Source organism: Anoplophora glabripennis, unplaced genomic scaffold (assembly GCF_000390285.2).
Source record: "Anoplophora glabripennis isolate ALB-LARVAE unplaced genomic scaffold, Agla_2.0 scaffold828, whole genome shotgun sequence".
NCBI lineage: Eukaryota > Metazoa > Arthropoda > Insecta > Coleoptera > Cerambycidae > Anoplophora > Anoplophora glabripennis.
In genome coordinates this window covers 187,426-203,341 of record NW_019416956.1, presented here as the reverse complement: position 1 = coordinate 203,341, position 15,916 = coordinate 187,426, and the positions used below count along the sequence as shown (strand labels likewise).

Here is a 15,916-nt window from a genome sequence, read left to right as displayed (position 1 = left end):
TTGCAATGCACTTCACTTCACAATAAACACGTCCGCTCAGTTCGGCCGCTCGCTCGAGAATGAGTCAGGGACCTTGAATGACGTAATCCCCCACTTTTGGTATACAAAGTCAGGACTGTATTCAGTGAAATTTTATTGCGCTAAACAGGGATGTACTAACAAAAAAAGCCAGGAATTTATGTGCAGCAGAAAATGAGGATAATCATGCAAAAGACTTGGTTATTTACGTGAAAAAGTTTTTAGATTTATTTTATTTTTAAGTTAAACCAGTCTATTAATGAAATTATTCATTGTTTAAAATATTTATAGTTAAGATCAAACTACTGAATAATTAGATATTCCATATTTATTAACATAAATTTATAAGTACAAGGCAAAAAATGAAAAATGAAAAGAATTGCGTAAATAAACATTTATTGTACAATATACAAATATATCTACCAGAACACAAATATATATATATATATACACAGGGTGTCCCGTTCATGTTTCAAAAAAACTTGTGTGCAAGTTCCTCTTGGTAAAATAATGGGGATAGTTCATGTAACGTTTTTTTCTTAGACGCCCTGTTTTTGAGATAGTGTGTTGAAGTTGTCACTTTCCAAATGGTTTTCCTTAATTATCTTTAAATAGGGTAAAGATAAAAATGTAAAAATTGGTACACGAGTAAACATCAACCGTGCGTTAAGAATAATTTGCAAACGGTTTCTTTCTGAAAAGCAGTGTCGCCGATACAGGTAATTGCAAAAAAATATGTTAAAAGTCAAAATTTATTACTTTTCTAAACGATTCTGCAAACTCTAAAGCATACTACAAAAAAGGCATACTTGTCGAATTTCGGTAGCATATACCATTTTCGAGAAAAATTAAGTTGCATTTTTTTTGCTCACATAAGCGGCATAACAAAATATTAAATTGAAAGAGGACTTTACCATTGAATGGGCTGAAGACATTTATCTACCAACAGTATCTGCATTTACTTTACTACTATTTACTAACTTTTGTAACTACACTACTTTGTTCGCATACCAAAAGTAGGGGGTCAGTTCAGAGCGAACAGCCGAGCTGAGCGGACGTGTTTGTTTGTGAGGTGAAGTGCATTGCAACGAGCAAGATCTACCTGCCTTTATTAAGGCTACCTGGAAAGAATCCCTTTCTTTCCTTTTAATCACCGACCTAATCCCCGGCTTAAGCATAGAGGCCGTCGGCATCTTTGTCGCAGGTACCTGTCCCGGGGTTATGCCCAGGTAAGTTTTTACTTATTTATCAGTTATTTGCATTACTTTAAAATACATTTCTTTAAAATTGCGACCCCCGACAAACAATATACCAGACAGACAAATACACCAAAAGACACGTACGCCCCCGTAAGGGGGCATCCCCACACGACTAACACTTACACACCCTCCCACACACACACACACGCACACAATGTCGGACTCCGAAAACGAGGAGAACATATACATATACATGGACGATACAGACAGCGAAAGACCCTCTTCAAGAGTCTCCGCTTCACCAAAAAACATGACCACCACAACAGATTTATACGAACAGTTACAAACACAAAAACATGAAAACGAGACGCTAAAACAACAAATACACGAACTCACAGAACAAAACACCCGACAATACCAACAAATACTAACCATGACACAGCAAATCGTCGATTTGCAAAAAACAATTAAACTTTCGGACGAAAACACCACTAAATTACACCAAAAACTTGACAAACTCATTAACAAACAAATGACAGACAATATACCCCAGACAGGCACACACACACACCCCCCACACACACACCCCACACACACACGCACAGAGAAACGCAAAAAACACACAGCGGAATCCTCTAGCGAGGACGAAGCCCCCAGACTTAAAAAATCAGACAAAACAAACAAAACACGACCACAAACACCAAACACGCGCCCCCCGACACCTACACCCTCCACAAGCGCCCTACAAAATACCCCACAAAACACACAAAAACAGACAGACAAAACCAAACAAGTCCCCCCGGTAATCTTGCGAAAGCAAGAACGGTGGACGCAAGTACAAAAAATACTCACGACACTTAACATTAACTACACAAAAGCCAAATTGACTAAAGACGGTATAGCCATATACCCAAACACACCTAATGACCACAGACTATTGACAAAGACACTGACAGACAAAGGCGAGGAGTACCACACCTTCACCCTCAGCGAAGAAAAAACGCTGAGGGTGGTGATACGCGGAATACCTGCGGGTGTTTCGCCAAGTGAGGTCCAACTCGACCTCGCAAGACAAGGGTTCCCCGGCGCAATAGTGCACCGCATGGCGAGCCGTCAAAATAAACAGGAAATGCCCCTGGTCCTAGTTCAGGCCCCACAGGACCAGGAGGACATCCTGAAGGTAACCCGCTGCTGCTCGCTCGTGGTTCGAGTAGAGCTGCAGCGAAAGCAGCGGGTTGCCACACAGTGCCACCGGTGCCAGCGGTTCGGCCACGGCCAGACCCGGTGCACAGCTGAGCCAAAGTGCGTAAAATGTGGCGAAAACCACAGCACGCACGTATGCAAAAAGGCCAAAGACACGCCCGCCAGGTGTGCAAATTGCGCCGGGCCACACCCCGCCAGCTATATGGGGTGCCCTCAGTACCCCAAAGCTAAAAACACAAAAACACAAAACACAGACACACACACGACACAAAACACTACACAAACACACAGACAGCCCCTCCTACCCACCCCAAACACAACCCCAGGACGCACATACGCTGACATGACCAGAAAAACACAAAACACACAAAAACAAAAACACAACACCTCACCACACGCACACACAGACACGACACCCTCCCAACCGGGCGCGGCGGCCCTGATTGACGCAACAAAGCGTCTTCAGGACTTCTGCGTCCAGCTGACGACCATGGTGTCGAATATGCAAAAATTATTCGACTTCTAATGGCTCGTCGGCCCTCCCAACCCTCCTCGCTGAGAATTTCGTCCTGGAACCTTGACGGGTTCCGGGCCAAAAAAACGGAACTCGTGGACATCTTGAACCGTCTAAACATAGACGTTATGGCTGTCCAGGAGACCTACCTCAGCGAGGCATCCCGTACCTCCATCCCTGACTATGACATATACAGACATGACAGAAACCGTAACGGGGGTGGTGTTGCACTCATAGTAAAGAAGTGCATCGACCACTATCCGCTGCAGCGGCTCCAAACTCAAAACACAGAGGCCGTGGCGATAGCGGTGAGATCGCTACGGCATGGAGACGTTGCGGTGGTGTCCTGTTACCACCCACCCAGACTACCACTACTTGACAATGACTTAGACAAAATCCTTTCCTGGCCCCAGACAATTGCCATCGGGGACTTCAACGCGAAGTCCCCCATATGGCACAGCGGGACGACGACCACAAGAGGTCGCGTCCTGCTGAATTACCAAGACAGACACGACGACTTGACTATACTCGGACCGACAGAACCGACACATTACGGACCCGTAGGACGCCCCGACGTTATCGACATTGCCCTCTTAAAATCTATACCGTTAAATGCCCAAATATCCACCCAATACGAAGGGTCTTCCGCCCACAATCCAATATTTCTGGATCTGGGGCGAAGACAGAGATATGAAGGCACCTTCACGAGGAGGTTCACTGACTGGGAGCGTTTCCGAACAGTAATGCAAGGAAACATGGCGCTCCCAGTCATCGAAACCACCCATGATCTGGAGGCGGCAATCCTCTCCCTTGAGACTGACATTAAAAACGCCCTGACTCAGACTACGACGGAGACTATTGTCCCCCGACTGACAAACCCCCGGGGCACCCTCCCCGATGACATAAAAAACTTAATACGTGACAGACGACGTGCGAAACGGCTTGCCACCCGCACCCGACTCCCCCGACACAGACATGACTTAAACGTACTTAACAGACGGGTGAAGGCGGCTCTGGATGAACTGGCCCAGGATAACTGGGCTAGGCACCTGGAGTCGCTGGATCCACAAGACAACAGCCTCTGGAAAACGCAGAGGGCCCTGCGACAGACCGCTCGCCGTAAAATTCCTCCAATCCACGGTAGTGTGGGGGTGGTTTACACGAACCAGGAAAAGGCCGAGGCTTTCGCCGATAGCCTGGAACTGCAGTGTAGACTGCCTCAGCTGCCCGACGAAGACGAGGAATTCGAGATAGTGGCTGAGCGCGCGGCCCGACGCGTCGACAGAGAGCCAGACAATGACATAATCCCCCCCGCAACACCTGACGAACTAAGACTGACAATACGCAGACTTAAAAACAGAAAAGCCCCCGGACCCGACAATATACATAACACGACACTTAAACGACTACCACACAAGGGCCTCATGGCCCTACTAAACATAACAAACGCGACACTCAGACTAAGACACTTCCCTACCCGCTGGAAAACAGCAAACATAATCCTTATCCCAAAACCCAACAAAGATCACACCATCCCATCCAACTACCGGCCCATTAGCCTGCTCCCGGCTATGAGCAAAGTGGTAGAAAAAATTATCCTAACCCGTCTAAGAACCCACTCCCAAGAACTGCAAGTCATTCCAGACGAGCAGTTCGCCTTCCGACCCAATCACTCCACTGAACTCCAAATCCTTCGCCTTACCGAGCACATCACGGCGGCCTTCAACAGGGGACAGTACACTGGTGCTGTCTTCCTGGACGTCGCAAAGGCCTTCGATACGGTTTGGCATGAAGGCCTACTGATGAAAATGCTCACCAACCAATATCCCATATCCTTTACCAAACTCATAAAATCCTACCTACACCACCGAAAATTCCGCATCCAAATCCAAGATTCCCTTTCCACCACCCGTCCCATGGAGGCCGGTGTCCCCCAGGGCACCGTCCTGTCCCCACACCTATACACCATTTACAACTCCGACATCCCACATCCCCCCAACACCAACATATACTTATACGCCGACGACCTGACAATCACATCCCAATCCGTAGATCCTAGATATTCCGTCTACCTCCTCCAAAGCTCCTTAGACCAACTTGAAACCTGGTGCAACAGGTGGAAAGTCAAAATTAATCCCAACAAAAGTTCGGCTATCCTTTTTACCAAACGAAAAATCCCACAAAACCTTGACAGACTGACACTATCCCAGGAACCCATCTCCTGGAATCGACAAACACGATACCTGGGCGTGACGATGGACCAGCGTCTCACGTGGAAACCGCACATCGTGGAGACGGTGGCGCGAGCGAAGACCACCAGGGCTAGGCTCTATCCCTTACTCAAAGGTGGAAACACCCTCAGTTTAAGGAATAAGCGAACGCTTATCAAGGTGGTACTTCAACCGCAGCTAACCTACGCCTCCACGGCGTGGGGTCACGCGGCAAAAAGCCACTTAAAGTCATTACAGGCTGTGGAAAACATAGCCCTCCGCACGGCCACCGACGCGCCCTGGTACGTAAGAAACACTGACATATTACGAGACTTACAATACACAAACGCTACACAGACAATAAGACAAAACGCGGAGAAACGATTTGACGTAGCCGCTAGACATGACAATCCCCTCCTCAGGCAAGCCGTTGACTACGTACCCGACGTGACCGACAAACACAAAAGACCTAGACACCAACTTTTTGACCCTGGGTGACCACACCAACGACTCCCCCCCCCTGCCCGCTAACCTTTTCTGTTTCAGAGACAGCCAGGATCAAGAAACGAAGGCAACGACACACACATACACACTCCCCATACCCTCCCTACCCCTCCCCTACCGCGCTAGCCTAAGGGCCACCTTAGCAAAGCTGGGAAAGACAACGGATAAGTTCATACTATAGTTATAACTTAATAAAATGTACATTACATTGTAATGCTAGAGATAAATAAAGTAGACATAAATACTTGCCTTAAAATTTATTTATGAAATATTTGAAACCTATAAAATAACACACAAGTGAAATAACCGCGCCATTATTCTATGGCTAGAAATTGGCCTCAATGATTTGGGATCGAGGGGGATTATCCCTCTTTATCCTGCCTCATCTCGTGTAGGCCTGGACAGCCTTCGTAGGTGGGCCCCATCCGTCGTCTACCCCGACCGCAAATGCGGCCGGTGTAGGCGCTTTGTGGGACCTCCTTTTGTCCTGGCTGGGCCCCGCCGGCTAGGGCCCTTTCTTCTGGCGCTCTTCTTGCTTCGCCGGCTCGTCTGTGTAAACCCCGGGGGTAGTGTCATGTTTATGTGTGGTATGGTTGGGTAGGGTAGTGCGGCTATGCAGCCTGGGATGCGCTTTGCTAAGGTGGCCCTTAGGCTAGCGCGGGAGGGGAGGGTTAAGGAGGGTATGGGGGGTGTGTGTGTGTGTGTGTGTGTGTGTCGTTGTCTTCGTTTCTTGATCCTGGCTGTCTCTGAAACAGAAAAGGTTAGCGGGCAGGGGGGGGGTCATTGGGGTGGTCACCCAGGGTCAAAAAGTTGGTGTCTAGGTCTTTTGTGTTTGTCGGTCACGTCGGGTACGTAGTCAACGGCTTGCCTGAGGAGGGGATTGTCATGTCTAGCGGCTACGTCAAATCGTTTCTCCGCGTTTTGTCTTATTGTCTGTGTAGCGTTTGTGTATTGTAAGTCTCGTAATATGTCAGTGTTTCTTACGTACCAGGGCGCGTCGGTGGCCGTGCGGAGGGCTATGTTTTCCACAGCCTGTAATGACTTTAAGTGGCTTTTTGCCGCGTGACCCCACGCCGTGGAGGCGTAGGTTAGCTGCGGTTGAAGTACCACCTTGATAAGCGTTCGCTTATTCCTTAAACTGAGGGTGTTTCCACCTTTGAGTAAGGGATAGAGCCTAGCCCTGGTGGTCTTCGCTCGCGCCACCGTCTCCACGATGTGCGGTTTCCACGTGAGACGCTGGTCCATCGTCACGCCCAGGTATCGTGTTTGTCGATTCCAGGAGAGTGAAATAACCGCAGTTTGATAACAAAATTACTAATAATAATGGCAAATAAGACAAATGTTGTTCAAATGAATGTGTAAACACGAACGGCAATGTCAAAATTACCTTGTTTCGGAGCTTACTGCTTTCGCCGCTTGGTGTGCTTGCATCTTAAAAATTATCGCGAAAATTACCTACCTTATTTTGCAAGTTACGAAAAAAAGCATTATTGATAAAAGTTTTTATTTAGAAAATATGAATCACCACGACAAACTTCAATTTTATACTACAGGGTGGGTCAAAAACACAAAAGTGTTATTTTGCTTAAGAGTAAACATACCTTATTTGGCAAGATACGAAAAAAAAGGTATTCTTGATATAAATTTTTGCTTGAAAAATGAATACCTAAGTCACGTTATCAAAAAATTAATTAAGTAATCGCTAGCACACTTCTAATCAGAGTACCTACTAAGTCCTAAAATAATTACTCTTAAGAACACAATTATTTCTCATCAAAATGCTATCTACTGCAAGTTTTTATAATAAAATGTTATGGGGATGGTTACTTATCATATCGCTACATCATGGAGCAATTTAGCAAACTATTTAGAAATCCCAATAAGTCGGATCTGCAAGATAATAAAAAAGTTTTAAAAAACTGGTTCGGTTTTAATCCTCAAAAAGAAAAAGAAGAAATATGACCATGACGATGATGCCACAATTCTGCAGTCTGTTAGAGACAGTGGCGTTATTTTCTCCGGGTGGAATCTGAAATATTTTTTACGACAAAATACTTTTGAATTCCGTATGGATGCTAAAGGATATAGCAGGTTTTACTTATTGTAAAGATAAAAAAAATTAATTGAGAATCGAGGATTTTATTAAGGAAAAAGTGACGGTCCAGAAAAAATATTCACTAAACGACAGTGTACTTAGTATATTGATTATTTTTTGTATAATTCAGTTTTAGTGTAAGTACATCTACGTCCTACCTATTTAGTTTACTAAATGATCTCCCCTGAAAAATTGATTAACTATTAATCGATGCCAAGTGAGATGAAAGAGATACATAACACATTTACAGATGCAGAGGTATAGGATTCAAAGGAAGGAATGCAGATGCAAAATGATCTAGCATTGATGATTTTAAGACGTGCTGCAATTCAAGTATCAATAATTTCAGGTAATAAAAAAACTCTTCAGAAAACCCTGAATTTAGAATAATGACACAAAGACAATATATATTTTACAAAAACGTGTGCTGCAACAAAATATGGTACTTAGAAATGCTTGATACATTTTCTAGCAATGAACTCGAAAATTTACCATGAAATTTTCTCCAAAAAATGTTTTTTCACCAGTATGGTTGTCCAGTACATTGTGCTCGTGAGATAACAGAGTGACTCTCGGAGTGGCTTAACCATAGATTTGGTTCAAGATGGATTGGTAGAAATGGTTCAATTTTGTGGCCCCAAGGAGCCATGACTTAACCATGGCCGATATGTTTCTATGGAGTCGTTTAAAACGAATTGTTTAATGTTTATGCTACTCCAGTACCAAATAACATTGAAGTGCTAAAAGCCAAAATTACACAGGCTGTCCGTTCAATATACCCAGGCTGTCTGTTCAATATCCCAGGAAGAAATCAGAAGTTCCTTCAGATATCTAAGAAAAGTATGTTCAATATTGGGGTGGTGTTTTTGAATTTTGATATCTTCATCATATATTGCTTTGTTTACTTTTTTAGCTTAATTGTTGTAATTATCGTATTATTTAAAAATTACACTTGAATAAGACATATTTTAGTTTTGTACTTTTTGTTCCCTGTATAAAAAAATTAAATTTTTGATAACACGACATTCATTTTTCAAGCGAAAACTTTTATCAAGAATGCCTTTTTTCGAATCTTGCAAGGTATGTTTATACTCTTACGCAAAATAACATTTTTGTGCTTTTGACCCATTCTGTACAACAAAATTGAAGTTCCGCATAGTGATTTGTATTTTCTAAACAAGCAGTAACTTTTATCAAGAATGCCTTTTTTGCATATCTTTTACTTTTTGGTCCATTTGTCCTCTTGTATAAACACAATCCGCGAACATACTGTCATAAAGTTTTGTGTTGAATTATTTACAGTTGCTGTTTTTTCTTAAATATGTACATACACCTCTCATAATAAATAATAATTATAATAATAATCTTTATTTTCAAGAACAGTTACATAGATCCAGTAACATTAATGAAAATAACGGCAACAGAGCTTTGCTATTACAGGACTAACAACTTTATAATTATCCATATAGAAAAAAGAAATACCTATATAATTTAATAATTAATAATTTAATAATAGACTTCAAAGAAGAATTCATCCTTACAAGCTATTATTATTGAAATACTCATCTACAGTATATGGTTCCAGATCTATTAATAAATTTAAAATTTTCTTTTTGAAAATTATTATATCTGTAATTATTCTTATATCAGCAGGCAATTTATTATACATTTTAATACAATTATAAAAGGCACCTTTTTCTGTAACTGTCAATCTGTGTATCGGATAGGAATAATCCTCAGTTCTGGTTTGGTGGTTATGTTGTGAAGACATTTTTGTGAACAAATGCCTGTTTTTTAAAAAGAATAATAATATTTCTTGTATGTAAACAGCTATGAAACATATGATATTTGCCGGGCAGCCTTGCAAATATCGCGAACCGTTGATTGCAATATTTCCAGTCGATGCGAGAACTAAACATTTAAGAATTGAATTCCACTCGTTTTTTCATTCAAGATCTCCCACCACTAGATGGGACCCACCTTCACGAGGCTGTTCAGGCCTACAGACCAAGAGGGACAGTCACCCTCGGTCCTAAATCATGTAGGCCACCAACATCGCCAAAAATAACGGCGCGACCTATACCCATCCTCCTGGTCTGCACTCCATAGATATTGCAACAGTAGTTTTCGAAAATTAACCCGTAGTGATGTAAACATAGCATTCTCTTCCTCGAAATCCATAAGAATAACAAAGACAGAGATAGCAATCTGAGCAGCTCGGTTCAATTTCCGAAAACCCCTAGTATAATAGAAATCAGTAAACACAAACACTTTTTTATAAAGAGGGATGGAAATTTAAAATTTTAAGGATTTTTTTTTTTGCATGGAAAACAGACATAATTACTCCTTTCCAATTATCAATAAAATTGAAAACCATTTCACTTCTTCAGATAAATGCAGCAGTAATTAAATATATTCATGGCGAATTCACAAACAGAAAACACATGTCGTACATAGATGTAAAAGATTTATGGATTACCACACTTTTGAGAAATTTGTATTAAAAGATAGAAGCACAAATGGGAAAATAGGGGCAGTGCCAGAAAATAAACATTAAAATTGAAAAATGAATATATTAGTTTTTATTTTCTTTTTAATTGGTTTTTAAAGAAATACAAAATATGCGTATATTAAATAATAAGTACAAGTAGTAAATAAATTGGCACAAATAAGTTACAAAAGAACAACTACACAACATAAAAAAAAAAGTATCATAATTTATGTAACATCTACTTGGGTTTCTTTGCTCTTGAAGTACTGGCTGTAGTTTTTCTTTTCCTGTCCTCTACCAGAACAAAGTTTTTATTTATCATATTTACTGCTTCCTCTAAAAGTTTATCTAAAGCTTCATTGGCAAAAGCTACACCTATTGGTTCTTCTCGTGGTTCTTCAAGTAACTTTGACTTAACATACTCTTTCTTTTTTAGATAACAGGGATCTGGAATCATTTTCACATCAAAATCAAATGTCAAACTCTTTACTAATTCTCGAACAGCTTCTCTTTTGGTTTCATTAGTTTCAGGCTCAGGATAATCAGTTTTCTTTGGGAGAATTATTTCAGTTGCAAATGGTATGTATTTAACTGCACAAAAATAGATAACAGAATTAATTTAAAAATTCATAGTGTGATACAGGATGCCCATTAGTTAACCTTAATCAGTATGTATCAGTAAATATGTTCAAAAATAAGGAAAACCTTTGGGGAACTTGTAGGAATTAATAAATGACATTTTAGATATCTATTCATTACTTTATTCTCAACAAGACGGATAGGCAGTTATGGGACACCCTGAATGACATAATATATTAAACTGAGTTAATCGTAACCGCTTAACGTGTTAACAGAGATAACTTTTTAGCTTCGGTTTTTCATTCAACACTTCAGTTGTCATATCATATGAGGTATATTAATATAATGTAGTCACTTAGAATAGGTTAATGTTAGAGCTCACTGACACTGAGAATTACAAATGAAACCGTACTTTAAAAAAATCTAACAAATACTTTTTTATTAAAAACATGAACTGATTTTAAAAAATATTTCAAATTTATCAGATTAGCAAGTATTTTTACATTTTATAATAAAACTGCAAAAATAATTAATTAAATTATAGTTTTGTTTATAATTAGTAACATATGCTTATTCACATATCAATATTCCTTAATATTTAATAAATCATATAAAAAATATGTTCATCATTCTGCTACTTCTTTAGTTCATAGTTGACACAAAAAGATAACAATAGGCAACAATGATAAACGAATATATACAATAGAGCTCGGTAGCTGCCTAATAACTGCGCAGACAAGAGTTCAAGTGCAGTTTAACAAACAAATTATAACGCGACTCAAATTATTTGATTTAAAAAAATACATATTTCATATTAGCAATCTGACGAACACATACTATTACCCTTAAAAAATTAACCCTCACTTAAAGTTACACACTGTATTATAGTGTTTAGGTGAGAGGGTGTTTGTAAATAAGTGCGAAATATTTTAGGGGTGGTTGTCGAAGTTATTTTGTGAAAGAAAGTTCATATAAACGTAGGACGGAATATGCTTCACTTCCGAGATACAGTGTTTAAATTTTAATTTTTTATTTATTTTTATTAATTATTTCAGAGTTTTAAAGATATTGACTCGAAATTTGATGGTTGTATTTTATTTAGAAATATTGGCAGCAACCTAATAGAAATGTATTAATAGAAATTAAAAATACACACAACTTGCAATAAAATGTATTATTTTTTACCTCAAAAACGGTGCATCCTACGATAAAAATTGAAGAGACCAATTTCATTCAGAATTGATGGCGGATTTCTAAAAAAATATCAAAACGGGAAAAAGTCAGTGGCGTAGGTACCATTTTTTTATTGAAAAAAATTTGTGGCATCGCACGAAAGCCACTGGTGCAAGTAGAAATATTTCAGATCACCCCAAAAATGTACATTTATCCCCCCAAAGCGTTTTTCAAATTTCAAATCAATATCTTTAAAACTGAAATAATTAATAAAAATAAATAAAAAATTAAAATTTAAACACTGAATCTCGGAAAAGCATATTTTGACCTACGTTTATATGAACTTTTTTTCAGAACATAACTTCGACAACCGTCTCCTAAAATATTTTGCACTTATTTACAAACACCCTCTACTTATATACTCAAAACTAATATAACAAATTTAGTGCTGCTAGTTTTTCACAGGCAATATTTCATAGTTGTGGAAAATATTAAATATAATCGTATATAATATATTCGCTTTAAAAAAAATTGTTTATTATTTCAAGTGTTTGCTTAAGGGGTTATCACTGAAAAAATTTTTTTTTCAATTTTTTTACATGAAAAGGAAGGAAATATCCATAAAATTAATTTTTCCGAAGCAATTCAGAAGCGTAAAAATAGCAGAATAGTGAAAATACTTCAAAGGTGAACCATAGATGTCATCGCAAGCAAAACAACATTATATACACGGCTGGACATAAATCAACAAAGTCAAATAATAACACAAACAATAATAGCACAACTGGAAACTGGAACTACAGCGCACAGCTGATTGATGACGCGCATGCTCTAACCATTGTAAAAATTTTATATTTGATATATCGGCTGGAAATCCACGTGGCCCATCTGCATTTACATGAGAGCGACAAAGTAAAGTAAAGAAATCCGTGCGATAGACAAGGATGGCTATTTTGAAGACGTTTCATAATCTGAACAGTCACTCCCACTTCTAACCCGAAAGGGGCGACGCAGCATCACTTCGGCCAGAAAAGAGCAGGAAGAGCAAAATACGGCCATGGAAGGGCAATTATATGGTGCCGGGATAGCAGACTGATAGTAAAAAAAAATGTATGCACCATGTTATTATGATTTTCAAAAGTTACAGCGTTCTCAAACTTCAAACGCGTTTTTCCCGCAACTATGTTTTTGAAATTGGCGAGCAGCAGAACTCGAAGAGTTTTCATACAATCGACTTGAAAATTGAGCTGTAACTTCGTGTGATTATCTAGTGAAGTACACACGATTTTTACAATTGGTCAACAGGATTTTTTTTTATAAACAATCAGTCGTTTTTTTTGTCAAAAATTCGAATTTTTTATTCAAGATCTCGCCAGTTTACGAAAAAAATTCCTAAAATTATGATCGTGTGTACTTCACTAGCTAAACTCATGTAGTTTAAGAAAAAATTTTTTTATGCTTCCACATGGTGATCTAAGGGACTATAGTTCGCCGCGGAGGACCTTGGACAAATTTAGTTTTGTTCAGGCGCCCCTACAGCCGCCATTTTGGCAATAAATTTTCAACAAAAAAATTTTTTCTTACTCCTGCAGAGTTTCTTAATCGATTGGTATATTGGTAGTTCATGATTATTATAAAAGAATGCTCAAAAGAAATTCTTGAAAAAAGCCTTTTTTTTCGGGCTCCAAAGTGATATAACCCCTTAAAATATCACACATTAAACGGTTAACATAGTCGATAATTTATTGTACTTACCAAGGAACATCGGAGAATTGTTTACAGTGTACGGAATAAGTTCCGTGTAACGGATTTTACCAGGTTGTCTCTGCTTTAAAGCACAGACCAGTACCCTTTCTTTCTCGACACAGTTCTGCCAAAATTTTTTAAAATACACATCATCTTTATCCCGCGACATCAGAAAGAAGGGCTTACCCAAAACATAACCAATATCTGTGGACCTCTTTGAAACATATAGCAAAGTCAGCCCTAAAGGTAAAGTGTTGTCCATAATGCAATTCTTTTCGTATGAGTCAAACTTAATACTGTCCCGTCCAGGGGCTTTGGTTCTGAAGTAATAAGTGGCGTCGACAAGTTCATCGCCATCTTCTCCTGTCAACTTCACAGGTTTGCCGTCTTTGGTTAATCTACTATTAATCAGTGCTGATGTACGTATGAAGTCCAATTTGTAACAATTTAAAGTGCGTGACGTGTCGCCTTTAAAAGGATAGAATAACATTTTTCTGCGTGCATGTCTCATTACAACTGCCGAAGTTAATTTTTCTGTTAGACCTTCCTCATCTTCACAGATTACTTCTACAAGTGGATTGTCCAATAGCGAAAACAATTCATTGTAAAATTTGCTATAATTGAAATCTGATGTTGTTGGAATTATTTGGAAGTCAATTTGGTTCCCACTGAACGTTTTTATCTCATTAAAAACTGTAAATTTTTTTGTGGCATCTTGGACGGGTTCATCGTCATCAGTGATATATATGAGTGTTCGTTTATAAAATGCCGTTTTAATGTCGTGAAATACTTTCTTACATGCTAACAAAAACCCAGCCAAATCAAATTCTCCTTTTCTCTGATATTCTTCGGCAAGTTGTTTATTGGGTAGCCCAGCTTTTGTTTTCAAAAGTTTTACTGTATCTATCAAATTATCACGAAATTCCGTAAGGCAAGGAGATTCCTCTTTAGCCAGTAACACCGCAAACTGATTCCAAGAGCGGTTACTTGGAGCAAGCAATAACGAATCTGCCAAAGAATAACAAGCTGATAAACAGTCTTTAAATGGAATTGAATTATCTTCTTTCTTCCTGAACATTAAAGGATGAGTATCAATTGCTATCACAACAAAGGTAGGTTTGAAGTTCTTTTCAGTTTCTGGAATTTCATCATCCTCTTCATTGTCAGAATTTTCCTCATTTCGCCACATCTGAAATTGAAATATTGTTAAGTATATATTTCTAATACTTATTTTATTTTTTACTCAATATTCCGAATGTGAAATTGTTTACTATGCAGCAAAATTTCGACACATCAAACTATTTTCAATGAGATTACCAGGGAGACTAGTCTCTATGGAGATTACCTTAATTACCTTATACGTAAATGTTATCAAGAATTCTTACACCTAACACTTTATACTAGGTTATATCTAAAACCAACGGTTTTATAATAATTTACAAAATCAAAAACTAATGAATAATCAGATACTAATTTCACTTCACAATCACAACAGTATCATTTATCTAGGATCACAACTGCATTTGATTTTGATTTATTAGATTAGTCAATAGCCAGTGAGCCACTCACCACAGATTAAAGATTAAATCATGGAGACTATACAAGGAGCCCGAACTCCATGTAAACAAAAATCTTACAAAAATAAGAGGGCGCTAGTGTTCCATATGACCCATATGTAGAGAGGGGAGATAAAAAGCGGCAGTTTGAATTATAAATCAATCATGTCATTTTGGTAATGTGTTAAAAATTTTAAAATAAATAATGCACGCTACTTTAAATTATATAAATCATGAAAATATGTCATTCCGGACTGTAATTAAACTAAATAGATAATAAAAAATATTAGCTTTATGAGAAGAATTTGGTGTTCGTAGAAAGAAACTAGTTTTCAAGGAATTTATGACGTGATCTTGTTAATATTAACCTATAAGTAAGGTTTATGTTTTTGATAATTACTTTGTTAAAGATTTTAGTTTAATGTTAGTAAAAGTCACATTTTATACAGGAAGTTGCCTTTAAAAAAATAGTAATTCTTGTATTATTAATATGGAATTTTTACTTGTGGTAATAAAAAATAGAATATAAAAAAACTCGGTGTTTTAAATAAACTTTTAAAATATTACAGATGTCCGATTTTGAGTCCAGTGATTCAGATGACTTATTAGACGCATTGTCCAGCTTGAG

General features: G+C 38.7%; 1 protein-coding gene across 3 annotated transcripts; it reads right to left on the bottom strand.

The window, feature by feature from the left end:
- Nucleotides 1–10,378: 10,378 nt before the first annotated feature.
- Nucleotides 10,379–15,289, bottom strand: LOC108912326 (ATP-dependent DNA helicase 2 subunit 1). Of its 3 annotated transcripts, none has more exons than XM_018717534.2 (3): nt 15,078–15,289; nt 13,742–14,921; nt 10,379–10,825 (listed from the first exon to the last, which is right to left on the bottom strand). In XM_018717534.2, the coding sequence occupies exons 2-3, from the start codon at nt 14,919–14,921 to the stop codon at nt 10,473–10,475; spliced, it is 1,533 nt and encodes a 510-aa protein (XP_018573050.1). In that variant the 5' UTR covers nt 15,078–15,289; the 3' UTR covers nt 10,379–10,472. The 3 variants fall into 3 exon arrangements, with proteins under 3 accessions (XP_018573050.1, XP_018573048.1, XP_018573049.1); XM_018717532.2 differs by having other exon boundaries at nt 15,087–15,289; XM_018717533.2 differs by lacking the exon at nt 15,078–15,289 and adding an exon at nt 14,976–15,071.
- Between the last annotated feature and the right edge of the window lie 627 nt (nt 15,290–15,916).

What these genes read in the sequence shown, in the direction of transcription:
- LOC108912326 (XM_018717534.2), bottom strand. Translation starts at nt 14,921, where the DNA reads ATGTGGCGAAATGAGGAAAATTCTGACAATGAAGAGGATGATGAAATT. An exon ending in CAATTCTCCGATGTTCCTTG is followed by an intron (nt 10,826 to 13,741) that starts GTAAGTACAATA and finishes ATTTTTGTGCAG; the next exon opens with TTAAATACATACCATTTGCA.